Genomic DNA, 19,524 nt, shown 5'->3' with positions numbered 1-19,524 from the left:
AAGCCACCTCAACCGACTTGATGGCACCACAGTGTCAGCCTTGTCAAGATAGGTCTCCCCAGACCGACCCACTGGCTGTGAACATTCTAAACTAACACGAGTCTCAATAAGTGTCCAGTTTAAGGGTATTACACAGAAACATACCAAGGGAACATGAATCAAATATGCACTTTTATTCATTTACAATAAACTCAAAGTACATCAATTTTGATTGAAGCTAAGGGCATACAAAACTGTCTAACAGAAAGTGACCGTTGCTTTTGAAAATAGCGATGGGTCGAAGTGTAAAGTTTTACATCAATTATCAATGTAAAACTCCACTCCATCCAAATGCAAGCAAAACTGAACCGGAATGAAGTTTTACGTTGATAATAATTAAACCCTCTTTCCAAACGCCTACAAAACCGAACCGATGTAAATTTTACATCGGTTCTTGATTTACATTGCATCCAAATGCAGCCTTAGTAATGTATTTGAAGAGTCTATTGGGTGTGATGTTGTTTCAATGGATGCATGTATATTCTTTTGGGTCGCCCAATGGCAACATGATTGTAAGACTATTCATTATGGGGACAAGAATACATATAGTTTTGTGAAAGACAATAAGAATATAACTCTTAAACAATTAAGCCAATGCGGCTCAATTCCAGTCCAAAGAAAGAACCTAAGCCAAGCACTGCTCTCATCACCTCAAATAAATTGGTTCAAGAAGCCAATTTGGACAACATCATAGAGGCCTATAGGGAACTTGCAAGTAGTGAAGAAACTTAAAAAGAGCTTAGCTGAACACAAAATGATGCTGGATGGAGAGGTACAAGAGGTACTAATAACAACCAATAAGGGTAATAACACAAAGGAGGGAATATGGAGAGAATAGCTATGTTGAGGACCACTATGCTGCCCTTGTTAAAGAGATTTTGTCAGAAAGACGAGGTTCAAACTTTATCTATTGTGCAAATATCTAGAGATCTTGGAAAACATGGTGCAGAAAAGAATTTTGAGAAGAAAATTGCAGCTAAAAATTTTGAGGAGAATTCTTGTGATGACACAGTGCAGCTAAAAATTCTTGGTTCTGTAGAGACTTTTACCGATTGTGAGGAGATCTTGGCTGTGTTAGGAGTACATGTCAACCCACCATGCCAAGACCAAAGACAAGATACACAAGTTGGGATCAAATATCATAACCCCTTGTCGATCCAGGAAACTCAAGAGCGATTGTCACAGAAAGTTGAACAAGGTTTACCTGATAAGTCTCTGACCAATCAAAGCCTGTTGATGGGGTGGCTAGCGAAAGTTTAGAGCAGGGAGTTCCTCACTCCTCGGTTGTCCCTCACTTTGATTCCTTTTTTGTTAATGCTGCTTTTTTTGTTGCTAATGTTGCTTCCCCTTGTGTGTCCCCTGATTTTTGCAGCTCCAACTATTCCTCAAGATCCCTTGAATGCTGGGATCAAGTTGTCACTATGCCTGATTTCTCAGTAGACGTAGAAAAGAAGGGTGAAATTGCTGCGGAGGAGAGAGTCCTTGACTAGGTGTTAGACAATTTTAACAGATTTGATTTTAAAGGTTGACAAGGAGAATGCTGGAACTGGAAACTCATATAGGTCTGCCCCACCTCGTAGGAGCAGAGATAGTGACTTGGAGGGTAGGAATTTGTCTCCAGAACAAAAGGTTAGTTTAAGTAAGAATAAAAGGAAGGCTACCATAGAAAGTTCGAGAGGGGTAAAGGTGTACTTGAGGAAGGATAAAGGCTTAGAGAAGGTAAAGAAAAGGAAGAAGAGTGAAGTGGGCAAATTGATTAGTGAGATAGCTTATGATAGGGAAGTAAACAGGAGAAAACAAAGGGGAGGGGAGCATTAAGCTAAGGAATATATGGTTTGGGTTCCACTTCTTTTAAGAATGAAGTAAATTGGTTGGAATGTGAGAGGGTATTAGGCAGTGCCACTAAGAGGAGGTTCATAAAGGATACTCTTATAAAGGGGAAGCTGGATTTAGTTTTGACTCAAGAAACAAAACTCTCAGAAATTGACAGAAGATAGATTAAGTATTTGGGGAATCAGGGGATTGAACTAGGCATTTGCACCCTCTTGGGGTGCATCAGGAGGAATTCTTACCATTTAGAAAAATGATGAGGTGGAATGTGTGGAGGAGATCTAGTGATAGCAGGTAATGGGCTTTGACAAATGTTTATGGTCCAAAATCAGGAAGAACTAGAGAAAGGGAGAGTCCTGCTTTTGTAGGACTCTTCATTTTTGGCCTAGGAAGTGATGCCTTAGTTTTTTAGGGTTCTTTGAAGTTTTCGGAAGGGAGCGGTTCAAGTCCCACTTGTTTTGGAGGCATCTGGAGGGAGCAGCTGCTGCTTCTCTCTCTTCTCCTACTCCCGCAAGCCATGGCACATGGGGTTTCAGATCTCCTCTAGATCCGTTCCTTGTTAGGAGAAATTGGGATTGAGGCAGAAGAACCTATGATGCTATACTGTGATAATCAGGCAGCAATTAACATTGCACACAACCCGATTCAACATGATAGGATGAACACATTGAAGGGAACAGACATTTTATAAGAGAAAGGGTGACTTCAAGGGAAGTTTGCCTTCCATATGTTGCATCTGATTTGCAGCTTGCTGATTTTCTTATAAAAGGTGTTGCAAAAAAAAAGCTGGAGCATGATCTACGCAAGTTCAAGGGAATGTATGACATTTATTCCCAACTTGAGGGGGAGTGTTGAATTTGGGCCGATGTTAAGTTATTAGGACTAGCTTTGTTTTATTTTTATTTACTTTATTTAGTTAGGAAGTGATTGGGCCATACCCATTAGCTTGTGTTAGTTTAAGTTAGGTCTTTTCAGCTACTTGTAGCCAACTTACTAAGGGTATTATTGTATTTGTTCATTCTTTTTTATGAAGTATATAAATCAAAGGAAGGGGGCGGCCAGAACTAATTCTTTTTGGCTACCTCCCATTTTCTTCTACTTCTTATTCTCTCTTTCTCTCTAGCTGAAACCTTTCTACATCTGCTTCTTTTCTTCACAAAGATTATATTAAAATCAACTATCAACATCTTCTACTATAGGCCCTTTCCAAATCCAACTTACAAACAAAACCATTCTTTTTAGATCTTCTCATTTCCGCCAAACACTCGTTAGCTATTAGGATATGGTCTGTAATTTGTCTTCCTTGTACAAAGGTCCCTTGGGCTTTACAGAGTAAGGAAGGGAGCACATCTTTGATTCTCAAGGAATAGTACCTTAGCTAAAAATTTTGTAGATACTAGTCACCAAGCTAATTGGCCTGAAGTCCTTGGGGTGAATAACATCAATCTTCTTAGGAATTAAAGCCAAAAAATGTAACATAGACCCTTGGGCTTACTATGTGATTATCAACAAATTCTCTAAACATCTCACAAAGATCATCTTTTAGGATCTCCCAACAACCTTGATAGAAGGCCATTGTAAAACCATCTAGACTCAGCACCTTATATCTATCTATCAAAAACACTACCCTTTTTTTTTAGCAAAGGTAACTTTTATTGATGATAAAACAGGAAGAAGCACATGAGTGGATGTACAGAAAACTAAAGCAGCTAAAGCAGAATTACATGGGCAAACAGATGTCACTAAACAAGCTTCCTCTGAAAACCCCTGATTTTGCAAGGCTTTCAGCAACAATGTTTTGCTCCCTAGGAATTCAGATCAGATTCACATTCATAGACTCCAAGATATCCCAAGCTTCAGCTAACAGATGTGCAAGTCTCCAAGGCCCTCCTTCTCCCTTAGCCAGGCTATAATATTTGCAGAGTCCCCCTTGATAGTTAAAGAGAATAATCCTAGCTGTTTGGCAAACCGAATTTCTGTAAGTGCAGACAATACCTCTGCCTTTGTAGCATAAGCCCTCCCAATCGAACCACTATATACCCAGCAAATTCCCCTCTCCCCGTGGATTACACCTCCAATTCCTACTTGACCAGTAGAGCCTTGGGCACTGCTGTCAAAGTTTAGGGTCATCACACCATCTCTCTATCAAGGTTTCTCATGATCGACTCAGATCTTGGAGAGGACTGCAGGATAGCTGGAAGGCTGCTATGAAGGTCATTTAAGGACAAGCCTTTGAAAACTTCAGAGTAATGTAAGAAATTAGGTCTTCAACATTTCTGGTTTTGTTTTCAAAAGTTCTGTTGTTCCTTTCTTCCCATATACCCCATAGGATTGCATGGGTCACCGTTCTCCAGTATAACCTTTCCTCTTTTTCCTAAACCTTTGCCTTTCCATTGCCACAGGAGGTCCACCACCTTCTCTAGGAATACCCAGCTATAGCCAACTAAGTTTAGGAAGAAACACCAAACGTTCCTTGTGACAGGGCAGTGGAGAAGGATGTAATCAGCTATCTCTCCATCGCCAAGGCAAAGAGAACATACATGGGAGATACATAATTTTCCACTAAGCTTTTTCTGGATCAGGTCGCAAGTGTTTATTTTCATTAAGCAGCAAATAAAGAAGGAAACTCTATGTGGGATATGTGAGCTCCAAATATTCTTAATCGGAAAGGGAAAGCTTTGATCTTCCAACACTAGAGCCTTGAAAAAGGAGTTAGTTGAAAACTTGCCAGCAGGATTAAGTTTCCAGATCCTCTAGTCAGGGGTGACAAGAGAGATGCAGGCCTCACTAAGAGAACTTAGCAAACTAGATATATCAGCAAGCTCTATCTCTCTTAATGGCCTTCTGACGTTCAGATTCCAACTGGTTTCTGAAGGAGAGGGGCTAAGGCTAAAGGCTACAGTGGCTTCTTTGGAGCAGGACAGGTTAAAAATTCTAGGGTAAGAGTTAGCGAGGGTATCCTCTCCCCACCACAAATCAGTCCAAAATTTGATTCTATTCCCGTTTCCCACCTGGTATCTCACAGAATCAATAAAGAGGTCATAAAAAGAAGAAATACCTTTCCAAGGGTTAGAGGCTTTGACTCGGTTTAAGTGGACCTTGCTATCCCAACCATTGGCGTGTCTTTCGTACTTGCTTTTGATGATTTTTATCCACAAAGCTTCCGTCTCCAAGGAGTACCTCCGCAACCAATTTCCAAGAAGGGCTATGTTCCTTTCTTTAATATGTCCTGGCCCCAATCCTCCGGCTTCCTTAGGCTTGCAAACCTGATTCCAACAAACTAAATGGCACTTCTTTTCACCACCTCCTTCCCATAGGAAACCCCGCTGGAGCTTCTCAATCTTACCATTTTTACTTTGCCCGGGACTCACAAAACCGACAGATAATAGGTAGGCAAGTTGGCAAGGGAAGCCTTAATAAATGTAAGTCTTCCCCCTTTTGATAGGTAGCTTTTCTTCCATGTGGCCGATCCCTCACATTTTTCTACCACTGGATCCCAAAAGCTTTGACTCCTTGGATTCCCACGAAGAGGCATTCCCGAATAGGCAATGGGAAGCCTCTCCAGTTTACAACCTAACAGCTCCTTGAACCAATCCAACAAAGAGTCACTAACTGACTAACATTTAAGCCCATAATACTGCTTTTAGAGAAATTAATTCTAAGACCAGTCACCAGCTCAAAAATGTTTAACACCCATTTTGGGTTGGATACGTTGTCCCAATCCGCCTCCAAGAACAAGATTACGTCATCTGCAAACATCAAGTGAAATACCTGAATTTCTTCTCTACCTACCTCAAACCCTTTCAGCAGGTTTCACTCCACCATTTTTTGAAGCAAATAACTGACGATATCAGCCACCAAAGTGAAGAGTAGGGGGGAGAGAGGGCAGCCTTGTCTTAGGCCCCTGTTTGCATTAAAATAGCCAATAGGTTCATCGTTTATTAGGATTGAAAACCAAACAGAGCTTATGCACCCTCTAATCCATCTCACCTACCTACTTCTAAAACCTCTCTGGTTTAAAATCTCTACCAAGCAATCCCAATCCACTTTGTCATAGGCCTTTTCCAGATCTAGCTTGATTACCACCTCTGCTTTGCCACTTTGTCTTCTTTCTTCTACACATTCATTAGCCACTAGTATACTGTCAATATTCGGTCTCCCTTCCATAAAGGCAAACTGGTTGCTTGAAATTAAATCTTTCAGCACCTCCTTTAGTCTAGTCACCAGTACTTTAGCTACTACTTTGTATAAACTCCCCACCAAAGTGATAGGTCTGAAGTCCTTAACTTCCAAGGTCCCCTCTTTCTTTGGAACTAGGGTGATAAATGTCGAGTTGTTTACTTTGTTCATGATGGCCAAAAGGTAGAAACCCTCGACTGCTACGATGAACCTCCAAACCCAAGAAGGACTTCAGCTCCCAAATGTCGTCATGATCATCCCTAGTTAGAAGCATGTCATCAACATACAATAGAAGGATAGTGATTCCCTAGGGTCTTCTCTTAACAAAGAGGGAGTAATCAGAGAAACTCTGATTATACCCAGCTACAACAACAACATCCCAGAAGCGCTCAAACCAAGCCCTGGATGCTTGCTTCAGACCATATAGAGACTTCTTTAGGCGACAAACACATGAAGGATCACTGCAATATCCAAGCGAAGGTTTCATGTAGATCATCTCCCTCAATTCACCATGAAGAAAAGCATTCTTCACATCAAATTGGTAAATAGTCCAGAAATGAGCAACAGATATGGCTATAAGAGTCCGAAATGTGGTGATCTTTGCAATCGGGGCAAATGTTTCTTCATAATCAATCCCATATTCCTGACTGTATCCTTGGACAACTAACTGAGCCTTATATCGATCAAGGGAACCAACTGACTTCAGTTTGATTGTATAGACCCAACGGATTCCAACAATAGAAGCATCTGGAGGAGCTGGCACAAGCTCCCAAGTATCATTCTCATGGAGGGCTTGAATTTCGCAATACATGGCTTCTTTCCACTGAGAACTTCTAATGGCTTGCTGATAAGATCTAGGCTTCTACCCAAAACGAAGTTAGAGTATGAGACTCCTGTAGTAATGTCCGAACAACACTGAAAATATGTTCATTCTTCCGTTCAGCCACACCATTCTACTGTGGAGTGTCTGGGCAACTGCATTGATGCTGAATTCCATAACTCCTCAAGTAGGCCAGAAAGTCCCTGTCTCTATATTCTCCCCCTGAATCTGAGCGGAGGATAGTCACATTGCACTTGAATCGATTTTGCACAATAGTATGAAATAATTTAAATGCACCAAAGACTTCTGATTTGTGCCACAAAAAATAAATCCAAGTATATCTGGTACAATCATCTATAAATAATGCAAAATATTTATATCCCAATCGTGAAGTAATAGATGCAGATCAAACATCACTATGTATTATCTCAAAAGGTTTAGTGGCATGTTCAGATGTATGAAAAAAATGGTAAAACATGACTTTTACTCAAACAACACATGGTACAAGAAACATCAAAAGTATAAACAGGAGGAATTTTATTCTTAATCAAACCAAAGTCAAATAAAAATTTTAATTTTTGGTAATATAAATGACCGAACCGTTTATGCCATAAATCCAAAATATTATTTCTGTAACTCAGCAGAGAATCAGACAAAGAAGAACTGAGTAAAGTTGAGGATGCTCCTGATTGAGTTTTCTCGAACTCCAGTACAAATAGACGGCCCAGCCTACGCCCCTTCCCTTTGTACCAGTCTTGTATTACTAAGAGGGTTTTGAAGAGAGGAAATGATATGGTTGGTGATAGTTGAGATAAATCATTGCTACCAATGATGTCTAACTTTTCACCATTGGCAGTAATAATATGTTTATGGTAAGTTTCAGTGGAAGGATTTGGGTGATTGAGGTAGGCTCCTGTCATATGGTTGGTGGCACCTAAATCTATAATCCAAACGTGTGAAGGGGAAGAACAATATGCAAAGAACTTACCAGACAATCCAATAGCAGAGAAAGCAAAGGAAATAGCAGAAGACACCAATTGCCAAACCTTTCCTTCATCCATGACACCTGTTGAATCACCCTTCACTAAAGAATCACCCTTGGTGGATACAGTATCTGTTGCTTGTCCATATGTTGCCTGATAGGCCCAGGGCTGAGTTTTTTTCCTGAGAACCCTTAGCTAGTCGGACTAGACAGTCTGGAATGATGTGACCATGTTGCTTGCTATAGGTGCACACATTCTTCTTCTTACAGTGAGATGCAATGTGTCCAAAACCCTTACACTCATAGCACTGGATTTTGGAGAAGAACTTGGAGGTTGGCTTCTTACCCCCAGGAGAAACAAAGGCTGTTTCAACCCCAACTTCAGCCATCTTCCCATCAAACCCGGCTACAGTGAGAAGTCTAGTCTCTTCCCTCAGAAGTTCCCCTAAAACAGAATCCATATCTGGATGTGTTCCCCTCCTCAGAATGTTGGACCTGATTATCTCATATTCAGGTCTAAGTCTCATCAAGAACTGCGTCACCTTTCTCTTCTCAAAGTGTTTCTGAAGATATTTCACACACTTTACTAGATCCGAGGGTTCAATGTGAACAATCTCATATTCAACCCATAAATCAAGAAAACCATAATAATATTCTTGTATCCTCCTATCTCCTTGGATATAAGAAAATATTTCTGATTCTATCTGATACTGTTTAGATATGTTGGGCTGTTGATAAACTTTTTCCATATACAAGTACATCTCATAGGTTGTTTTCATTCTCCTCATAGGTACATATATCTGATAATCAATAGAACACATAATCCAAGAAACAAGCTTACCATTATCCAACTTCCATTATTGTAAAGCCTTGGCCTCGGTCTCAGCTGGTTTAGTGACCGTTCCATTCAGATATCCTTCACAGGAATGATATCACCTCTGTCTGGAGCCATTACAGCAAGAAAATAGCACAAAATAGGGTTCGGCAGAAGTTTAAAGGACCTAGACTAAAGTAAAACTTGATAAAAAACGAGTGAAATAAGTTGTAATCGAATCCAAGAGAGTCAAAAACTAAGAAAGAAACCCCTTACTTTCACCAAAGATTGTTCAAGATCCAATAGAAGAAGAAAACTGAACACACAGTCCAGAAAAGTAAAGTCTGGGCACAACCGCCTAGAAGAGAAGTCTAGATTTCTCTCAAATCTTCACGGATCTCAGTAAAACTTCCAGAGTATGTTGAGAATGGCTAGGCAACAACTCCTTTCAGATCTTGTTGCAAACGGATGTCAAACGAGAGAGATCCAATAAAATCTCTCTTTGGATGCATAGAAAACAGAAAAATGGTTCCTGGAAAGATCAAAATAGTCCAGGACCAATCGGCAGAGATACAAGTTCTCAATGGATCAAGAAAACAAGGTGGATCATAGAGAAAGAAGATCAAAGGGCAGCCTGCTCTGATACCGTGTGAGCAGTGAACCGAATTGAGAGCAAGAAAACAGAATTAGGGGTGTCAAGAATGGTCGACCCCCACCCCAAAGAGTTTCTTTTATATTAAAGAGATAAAAGATATGTATAGTTACAAGAATGCCCTTACAGAGCTGAAGGATAAAAAGAACAAATAAAATAATAAGAATACAATAGTGTACAACAAGGACTACTCTAATTGTGTACATCAAGGTAATTTTCACAGGTTTCAACATTTTTTGACCAAATGGTGGGTTTCAACAGAATCCGACCCAAATGGTGGTTCAACCAGCTGGATCAATTCTGGGTTGAAAACACTGTTACATGTGAGCTAATGTGGTAAAAGACTCTTCTTCAGGAGATAGTTTTTTCTCATACCACTTCCTATGCATCTTCATTGTGACAATCAAGATGCCATTAGCTTGGAAGTGTTTCATGAGAGGACAGAACACATTGAGGTTGATTGCCATTTTATTTGTGAAAAGATTCAAAACACAAAGAAAATTTAAAAAAAAAAAAGAAAGAAAGAAAAAAACAACCTGTAAATGGAACCACTGGTTGAACCACTTTTAGACATTTAAAACTAAAGACTAGAACGACCTAACCAACCATGACCTTTAAAATGACCACATTACCTATTCCTAAGCATAAACTCAATAAAACTGAGCATTCACTCTCAACTTGCTGCATACAGCAATTCCATTGATTGACAAGTTCTTAGCATACCTACCCTTGTGCATGTTTGTGTGTATGTGCTTCCAAGTGCTTTCTGTGAAGCATCCCCAACTCACATGTGCCTAAGAGTTTGTTGAGCAAATTCAGACACATGCAAGCAGAAAAAGATGCAAAGAGCCATTAACATCAAAACCACCAAAGGAAGAAAACATGCTCAATCATTTAACCAAACAATTTGCTTGTTGAGTAAACATTAAGTAAAGAAAATCCACAGAAATAATAGATTGCACATTGCAGAGATAATGCATTAAATGATGAACACTACACATTAAACTAACCTTCTTGAGAAATCCAGCACCGAATGCTCTAGTGACCTTCAATTGTCCCTTCACCCTATCATTCAAGATAGCTTGGCTGTCATCAACGTGCTCTGCTTTGACTCTCAGAACTTCCTACAACATTTAAACAAAGAATAGCTGATCAAAATAAAAACATTTAAACAAAGAGTACAACAAGGTCATTCTTGTTATATTTATCTCAGTGCTTTAGTATTTAAAATGTCTTGATTAGTTGTCTCCTCAGAGGATATAAAATAATAGAATTCATTAGCATAGAGTAATGTTTCTTTGCAACAATCTTCACAGTTGGCTCCTGGTAACAAAAGTAAGAATGCAAGAAACAACAATAGGAAACTATAACAAGCATGTTTCTATTTGACGTGGTTGCAAAAGTTGCTAAATAGGGGACGAGCAAGGATTTCAAAATGTACAATGGATTTTATTTACAGACTTGCATACAATTGACTTTTATAGTAAAAACAATTAGCCACACTTCAGTTCCCTCACATAGAAATCTAATCCTGCAGTTGACTACTTACCAGTGTCTAAGCAACGACTACGCACCTAGTATGCCTGTACTTCTTCCACCCTAGATTGAATAATTCCTATCCAAACCACATCAAAAATGAATAGACTAGACTCTTCACACTGCAATTTGATTTCAAATCTCAAAATTCTAATGTCAGTGATCTCCATAATAATGGATTCTGACTAACTTGCATTTATGTTCTGTTGCCTTCAAAAATCAGCATGGCAACCTCTTTTAGGACTAGAATATTGCAGAAAAGGGTATAAGAAGAAGAAGAGGAAAGAGGATCTCACCTTTTTTTTTGTTTCTTTTTTGATAAATAATAATAATAAATTATTAAGAAACAGGAATATTAGAAAGAGAGCATCCATACAGACGTTTGAGGTGCCGCTTCCATTACGAAAACAGAGTCACAACTGAGCCCAAAACAACCGAGACTAATGCACCCCTTGCTTAGCCAAATAATCAGCCAATCCATTAGCTGGATCCCCTTTCCCATTGTACTCTAATAGTCATATCTCTAATCAGTCATCTAACTTTTCATTACTTCCCTGTATTTCCAGATCACTGTATCCAGTTCCTTCAACCAGACCACTGTATCCGGTTCCTTCAACCATCCAACTATCAGATTAGAGTCTACTTCAATTAACAACCTATCACAGTTAACTCTCTAGCAACCTGTACTCCTTGCATTACTGCTTGGAACTCAGCATGCACCAAATCCCCTACTCAACAGAACCTGAAAATAAAGAAAGAATGTGCCTTTTGGAATTTCTAAATACTCCTCCTATACCAGCTGGCCCCGGATTTCCTAGGCTGCTGCCATCATAATTTAATTTCACAAAACTTTCTTCAGGGGGTATCCAAGCTACAACAGGTTTATCTTAAACAATCAAGCTATTTGCCACAAACTTTCAATTCTGCCCAGTGTAAAGTGCAAGGTACAAAAAAAAAAAAACACAAGGGCCATTTTGCGCCCGAAGCATGCGCCTTTTTTGAAGCAAGGTGCAAAAACTGCAAAAAAAAATCAAAATTTCAAAAAAAAAAAAACAAAAAATATATAAAAAATGCCAAAAACTTGAAAATATTAAGCACATTATTAATAAAAAATATAAACATAAATTTTAAAATAAATGCTTTGAAAAACCTATTCAAATTAAAATACATAAACACAACATGTAAAACATAATTAAAATGAAAGTTTAAAAATAAAATCAAGCATAACATATAAAACATATTCAAGCATATAAATTCTTAATCTCTTTATTTTTTTCCCAATTGCATTACTTCAAATAGCTACTGTTATGTTAAACATTATGCGTTCGTGATTCTATGAGCTACCTTTGTACCAAGCCCCCCAAGGCAAGTGCAAACAAGTCCATATCAGGGCTTTAAATTTGTAACCCCTATAAAAACGGTTTTATAACTTTAAGTATGTCATAAAAATATCTTTCATTGCAAGGAGCGAACAAGCGGGTTGGTAAGGCCTCCTGTTGGTCATAGTGGAGACTTGGGATCAAATCCCACCTGCACCTAGGTTGGGGGTATGGGCTACCCCCGTTGTGTAGCCCTTCGAAAAAAATCAAAAAAAATAATAACAATAAATATCTTTTATTAGGATGAATGAATGAGCAACATTAGCAAATTTTGGGGTTTTCAGAGCCTCCAACCCAACTGCTAAACACCAAAAAAACAGAAAAAATGCAAAGATTTTCAAAAGGCACATGCCCAGGCTGAAGCGCAAGGAGCACCAAGTGTGTGCCTTTTGAAAGTGTTACACCCGGGACGTGCGCCTAGGCGTGCCTTTTAAATCACTGATTCTATGATATAACATCAAAGGAATAGTCTGAAAATCTATTGATTTAGCCCAACGTATAGCCCTGTTAATTATACATCACAAACTGCCTTCACATTCCTTTCCTTAACATTAAAGATTTTGGCATTTCTTTCCTCCCACACCGTCCAAACCAAGGCAGCCCGAGCACATCTCCACAACTTTACCTCTTCTCTTCAGCCATTTGAAGGTTGTAAGGTCAAAAAGGCTACCAATCTATAGGGGCACATTCCACTTGTAACCAAAAGGACCGAAAAGCTTTTCCCAAAGGCTTACAACCGAAAAGCTTTTCCCAAAGGCTTAACAACAAAGGGGCAGGAGATTAGAAGGTGGTAACAACTTTCTCCACTAGTTTTGAAAAGGGTACACCACTTTGGAGAAATACAAAGGTGAGATCATATTTTTGTATACTTTCTATGAAAGATGTTTTGTATCAAGAAGAATGAAGATGCATAACAACACTAACCAGGGGAGGGGAGGTGGGAATCCAATCGAAGCGAAGGCGAGCTCACTTTACTCGCTCTCCTAAGTGGACTCGGACCCCTTGGCACAAAAAAACAAATAGGGCCAAACTTTATTTCCCTTATCTTCCCTTTCTTTTTTTTTCCCTGTCTTCTCTTTCCCTCTTTCTTTCTTTCCTTTCCCTTTCCTTTATTTTTGTATGGGGTGTGCATAAGGCATTTGAAGCGTACTCCTGAAGCACACCTCATGGAAAAGACATTTGAGGTGCATGTCTCATGCACTTGAGGCTCACGCCTCAGAGGCATCAATGCCTCATAGTATGCACCTTACAGCCTTTTGGGAAGGTGCCTTGCCTATAAGCGCACCTCCAATCATACGCCTCCCATGCTTTTTAAAACATTGAATGCAATGCAACATACACAAGTTTATATTTAATATATAAATTATATATTTCAGGAAATTTTCCCACAAAAAATTCGAGCTTTCTATAGGGAAGCTTTCCTTGATAAGGTAAATACGTGTGATATGCTACAAAAAATAATGCATTTTTCTTGCCTCTCTCCTCATATATGTTTCTTATGTAGGGATAGTAGAGAGACCCTCTCCCATTTATTAATCTCTTGTTCCTTTATACTTTGCATTTGGGAGTTTTTCTATTCTCTTTTTGGCTGCAAGTGGGACCCTCTCAAGAGATGTTGGACATTTTCAACCAAAACTTCTCGAGGCAACCAAAGAAAAGAGGGAGAGTATTGTGGAGAGCTACAAAAGGCAGCAATTAGTTGGGTAGTATGGGAAGAAAGGAACAACAGAATCTTACTGGAAAGAGCAGAACTTTGGAGGAGGTAATAGACTACATAAAAGTGAAGGTTGCACTTTGGGTAAAGACTTTGGACTGCTTCTAGAATTTCTCAGTCATTGATATACTAAGAGTTTGATCTAAGGTAGCAAAATCCCATAGATATAAGAGAGAATAAGAGTGGAATGGAAATCCCAAAAAGGCAATAATAAAGTAATGTTGAACTTTGACGGGAGCTCCTTGGGTAACCCAGGTGTGGCAAGCATAGGCATTGTAATCAGAAACTCTGAGAGCAAGATCTTTGCCTTATATTCAAGGCCACTTAGTATTGATAATTCTCTGAAGGCTGAATTGATGGAATTGCTACAAGGACTGCAGTTAGCAAAGCAACTGTGCCTTAGATAGTTGGAGGTGGAAAGGGACTCAAAAGTAATTATCTCATGGGCAAGTTGTAATAGACATACCCCATGGACTCTTAAATATGTTTTCAAGGAAGTGGAAAGGATTGCAAAGGATATAAATGCTGAATTCAAGTGGGTGAGAAGAAGTGCAAATGGGTTAGCGGATTCCCTTTCTAAGCAAGGGACTACAAGGCTACAGCTTTTTTGGGCTTGATTATAAACCACCTTTGGTTTGTTTTGGGATGACCATTTGGACATCAAGTTGTACTACTCACATATATAATTAATTTAATAAAACTACCTTTTTGCGGATAAGAAAATAATATATTGCAGGCTGGGTCAGGCTGGAAGTGTTGGGCCCAGGCATGGCCCTAAATATTTCGAGCCTAATGCGGGCCTAGGTGAGGCCACATTTGAACACAAAAATCTAAACCTGGCCCAAGCCCAAAAATTCCCAAGCTGAAAATTATCACCCCTAATGCATAGAAAGACCACGTTGTCAATTAGGTGACTGCACAAGCAAAGAGGATGGGACCTTGGCATGAAAAACAATGCTTTTTTTTAATAGATATGAAAAATGATGCTTTTATTGCTAATTCTTTTTGGGATCATTAGACAAGATGAATTTTGATGGTTGCAGCTTAGGGAACCCAGGGAGTATAGGTATAAGGAGTCTTCAGAGTTTAGACATATGATGTGTAATAGCACTCTATTCTTGGGAAGAAAGGAACACCAGAATCTTTTGTGAAAAAGAAAGGAGCTTCTCAGAAGTTAAAGAATGTATTTTGACAAGGGCAATTCAGTGGTTGAAAACTCTAAAGATCTTTGGTGCATACTCTTTTGATGACCTATGGAGAAGTTGGTTAGCAGTGGTTAATACTTCTAACAGAAAGGACAGACATGGGGTTGAATGGATGCCATCAGGGGAGGAGTTTATCAATGATTCTACTTTCTGCCCATCTGATCTTGAGATAGTAGAATCATTTTAATACGGAGTTATGGATTGAAGAATTGAGGATCTAAACCAAGTAACTAAGATGCCTTTGAATTCCTTGGATCCAAGGGTGGAGAAGGAAGATGACATAACCTCCCTTGTGGCCTCAAGGTAATGGGAGGATTGCTAACCCAATAGGAAAAGAAAGTATCAGATGCCCATGGAAAGCAAGTATTGCAATCTACCCTACCTTCATCCAAAATAAAATGTATGATCCTACCTCGGGTAAAAACCAGACTTTGGAAAAATCTATGTTTGGGTGGGGTGGGTGCAGGGAATAGACCATTATGCTAACTGTTCCCAAGAATTTTCCATTTGTCAAACATAATAACCAAATTCAATTCTGACATGGTGTCTTTTGAAAACTGGGACATCTCATGGGATCTAGGATTTAAGGGGAGGACTAAAGGATTGTGAATGTGGACTGGGGAAGTCAATACTCATAAAAGAAACCTTTATAACCCAAATTAGCGAAGATCATTGAGTGTGGGCTCTTAACACTAGGAGAACCTTTTTTTGCGAGTCCTACAAGACACTAGACCCGCTCTCTAAAAACTCCCCCTTGGACTCCCTTTCAAGGATGTGCGTGGAAAGGTCCTTCCCCTCTTGAAGTTGAAGCTTTTCATTAAGGAAGCATCCTTAGCACCAGTTAGTGATGCAGCAGGGATAGAATAAACAAGCACAAGCTAGAAAGAGAGATGCAGAGAGGGAGGAGAAAGGGTAGAGAGCTATGAGAGAAGAAATCCAAAGAAATCACAAGGGTCCTACAACCACTCTGGGTTTCTAGGAATCACCCCATACAACAAACTTGCAAAAGAGCTCTAAAGAAATCTTCATTAGCTTCAAAAGGAAGAGAATACATTTTTTATAGAGACTTGTGTGGCCCGGAATACTAGTCATCATAATTACAAAAATGTCACTCCTTGTCTTGTGCATCAAGAAATACAATATCTTTTTACCTACTAATGCAAAAATATGAAAATTGAAAGATGAGCCCTACTAAACTAAAACAACAAGATACTATGAACCAGGCCCACATGGGATCAGACAAAATGATTATAAATACCCTTACTACCCAAAAATATAGAAATACATAAAACTTTCAGAAAATTCCATTTTTGACTATTCAGCTCCTGCATCATTCTCCCCTGGTTCAAAAAACCTTGTACTCAAGTTTTGAAGAACTTAAGGATGATAAGTCGATATACCTAAATGGAAAAAGGAGTAGGAGTTTTCGTAGCTATTTCAAGACACTTGTGGACTGTAGAGTAGATGTTATACACATAGCTAGAAAAGGATCTTGAAAGCAATGTATGTCTGAAATACAGCTTTTCATAACCTTCTTCATTAAATCATTAATAACATTAGCTTCTTGAACACTTAAATCATCAATCAGCCTATCTCATGGTAAATCTTCCCCTTGCTTATCACTACAAATTTTAATATCAACAATCTCAGTTACTTATCGAAAAAAAATATATATATCAGCAATCTCAATTGTAGCACTTGGAACTTTCCTTCAATCTCTAGTTTAGGTCCTTAGGAACCACCACCTCTATGTGTTCAGATATCCTTGGTTCTTCAACAAACTCTTGGGCTTCTTCCATTATTGATTTTGGTGGATCCAGCTGAACTTGTAAGTAAAGTCATGACTTATTTCCATACCAAGATCTACTATGACCAACACACTTGCATTTTGCACCTGAAATTGATCATGGGTGTTGGAAGCTCTTTCTTCAAAAACTCCCATATTTTCATGGCCTGCACCATTTTGATCTTTAATGTTTACAACTTCTATAGGTTGAAATTCTAGTTGTTTAGCTTCATTCACAACTTTACCTTTAAGATGGGCATCAACAATGCAAGGAATCATCTTCTTTATCTTCAACTTTGTACCTTCTTCTCATTGGCTTCAAATTCTTTGTTGTAACCTATTGCCTCTCTATCTAGAGCAAGGTTCAAAATATTGATACATGCTGATATGCCACTACCCCCTGAACCTTGATACCTGTATCAAGGTTCACTTCTCCATTTTTTTAGTTTTTTTTTCAATCTGGTTCAGAGGGGTCGGTTTAAGGCCCATCTACCCCGTGAACCATGGTCTTACCCGAAACACACACTATAGAGGCTTATTGAGAAGCCCCCGATACGATACGTATCGGCCGATACGGCCCAATACATATCAAAATTTTGAACCTTGATCTTGAGAGCCAATACAAAAGCATGATCAAAGTCATAAATTTGAACTGTAGACAATTCCATTCGTGAAACAAACTAATTTGTGCCTTTCAATTTCTATAATGTCACATATAATATATAATTCATCAAACTTGTGCATTTATTGAATTACAAATAGCATACCTTGCTTGAGGCTAGTCAACTCCATATATAGATCATCATGGAAGTATTGTGGAATGTTCATTTCTTGTGTACGCCACTACATCTCTGCCCATGTAGTAATAAAATATGCAGCATTATTTTCTAGACATTGCTCAAGAGTTCACCATACTTTAGCATGACCCAGGAACTCCATGTGTGCAAATCTAATTGTTTGTGTGTTAGACATATCATGCCAATCCCTTCTAGTTGAGCAACCTAATCAAAGAATGATTGCAAGTCATCATCTCCTTTGAAATTTGGTATTTCCCTTTTTCTTCTAACCTTCTTCGAAACCTTACTCTTGTGGTTGACATTATTGGATATGCATTGGTCCACCAGCTTCTCAAATAAGTGAACTAGAGACCCTTTGTATGGTTGAAAGACCCAATCATCATTAATCCCAGACCCATAAGCTTGTTTAGAAGATACCCTAGGCTTATAGCGTCATCACTTTGTCAAAATATAGCAACTAACCATTAGCTCTAATACCAAAACTGATGCAGCAGAACTAGGACAAATAAGTACAAGCTAGAAGAGACAAGTATAGAGAAAAAGTAGAAAGGGTAGAGAAAGAAATCCCAAGGAATCGCTACAAGGGTCCTAGAATCACTCTAGGGTTTGTAGGAATCTCTCTCAACAAACTTGCAAAAGAGCTCTACAGAAATCTTCATTGGCCTCAAAAGGAAGAGAATACATATATTTATAGAGTGACTTGTATGGCCCGGAATACTGGTCACCATAATTACAAAAATGCCACTCCTTATCTTGTGCATCAAGAAATACAATAACTTTCTACCTACTAATGCAAATAAACTGAAAATTGAAAGATAAGCCCTACTAAACTAAAAGAACAAGATCTCATGGACCAGGCACACATGGGATTGGACAAAATGACGAAAATACCCCTTTGTCTAAAAATATAGAAATACATAAAACTTTCACAAATTTCCAATTTCGACTTAGATCTTGCATCAATTAGATACTTCAAAGGAGACTGAATTGGTATTTGTCCCCTCATGTTTGTATCCTTTGATTCAAAGATGGGAAGAATGTCAATCATTCATTATATCTTGCTCCTCTGCAGTAAATGTTTGGACTTACTTGTTTTGCTTATTTGGTTGTACATGTCTTGCTCCACAAGACATGGTTGAATTATTTGCTTCTCATCAACTACCATCATATAAAAAGTGGAAAATTAATGTGACAGTAAATCAGAGCAACAATCATAGAATGTGAGAAACTTTAATGAAAAAGCAGGAAGCGAACACTTTGTAGAGAACATAGTGTAATGATTGCACATTGTTTAATGACAAGAGAAGAGTTCAAAGGAAATTAGGAATGACAATAGACTCCATTCTCAAACACTGGGATGCAGTAACAAGTTATGCACCAAGAAGATAACCCAGAATGATGCAACGGAATATAACCCAGAATGAAACTCAATTTTAATATTGTTGTCTAGACAATCTAGGACCATCTAGAATTGGAAGAGCAATTAGAAATTATGAAGTCAAACTCCTGCTTAATTACTGTGGAGTAACTGGAGAACACTTGGAAGGATAAAACAATAGCACCTCTCCAATGATTCGAGCTGAGCAGTTCAATGGACTGGTCAACTAAGCTGATTTAATCATGGAAGATGACCACAAAGTTGTGATAGGATGGCTTGCATTAGAAGAACAAGGTCCTTAGAGTCTAAGACATCTGATAATAGAAATCAAACTACAGACAACAAACCACTTGTTCAATTGGATTCATAGGTCAGCAAACAATCTAGCAGATATGCCTGTCAGGGTGGGTTTG

General features: G+C 38.7%; 1 protein-coding gene across 3 annotated transcripts in view; it reads right to left on the bottom strand.

Annotated features, from left to right (window-relative positions):
* Positions 1-19,524, bottom strand: part of POL (Protein phosphatase 2C family protein) — a 38,265-nt gene that overhangs the window by 10,121 nt on the left and 8,620 nt on the right. For all 3 annotated transcript variants that reach the window (XM_088982049.1, XM_088982048.1, XR_016112210.1), the window contains one exon: positions 10,327-10,440. In XM_088982049.1, the coding sequence (XP_088838175.1) occupies positions 10,327-10,440 (114 nt within the window). Of the gene's footprint in view, positions 1-10,326; positions 10,441-19,524 lie in introns of those variants that run through there.

The sequence above is a fragment of the Nelumbo lutea genome, chromosome 4 (genome assembly GCF_056320005.1).
Source record: "Nelumbo lutea isolate HS-2025 chromosome 4, American lotus-T2T, whole genome shotgun sequence".
Taxonomy (NCBI): Eukaryota; Viridiplantae; Streptophyta; class Magnoliopsida; order Proteales; family Nelumbonaceae; genus Nelumbo; species Nelumbo lutea.
Note: the sequence above shows the minus strand (reverse complement) of the source record. Positions and strands in the feature narration are given on the sequence as shown.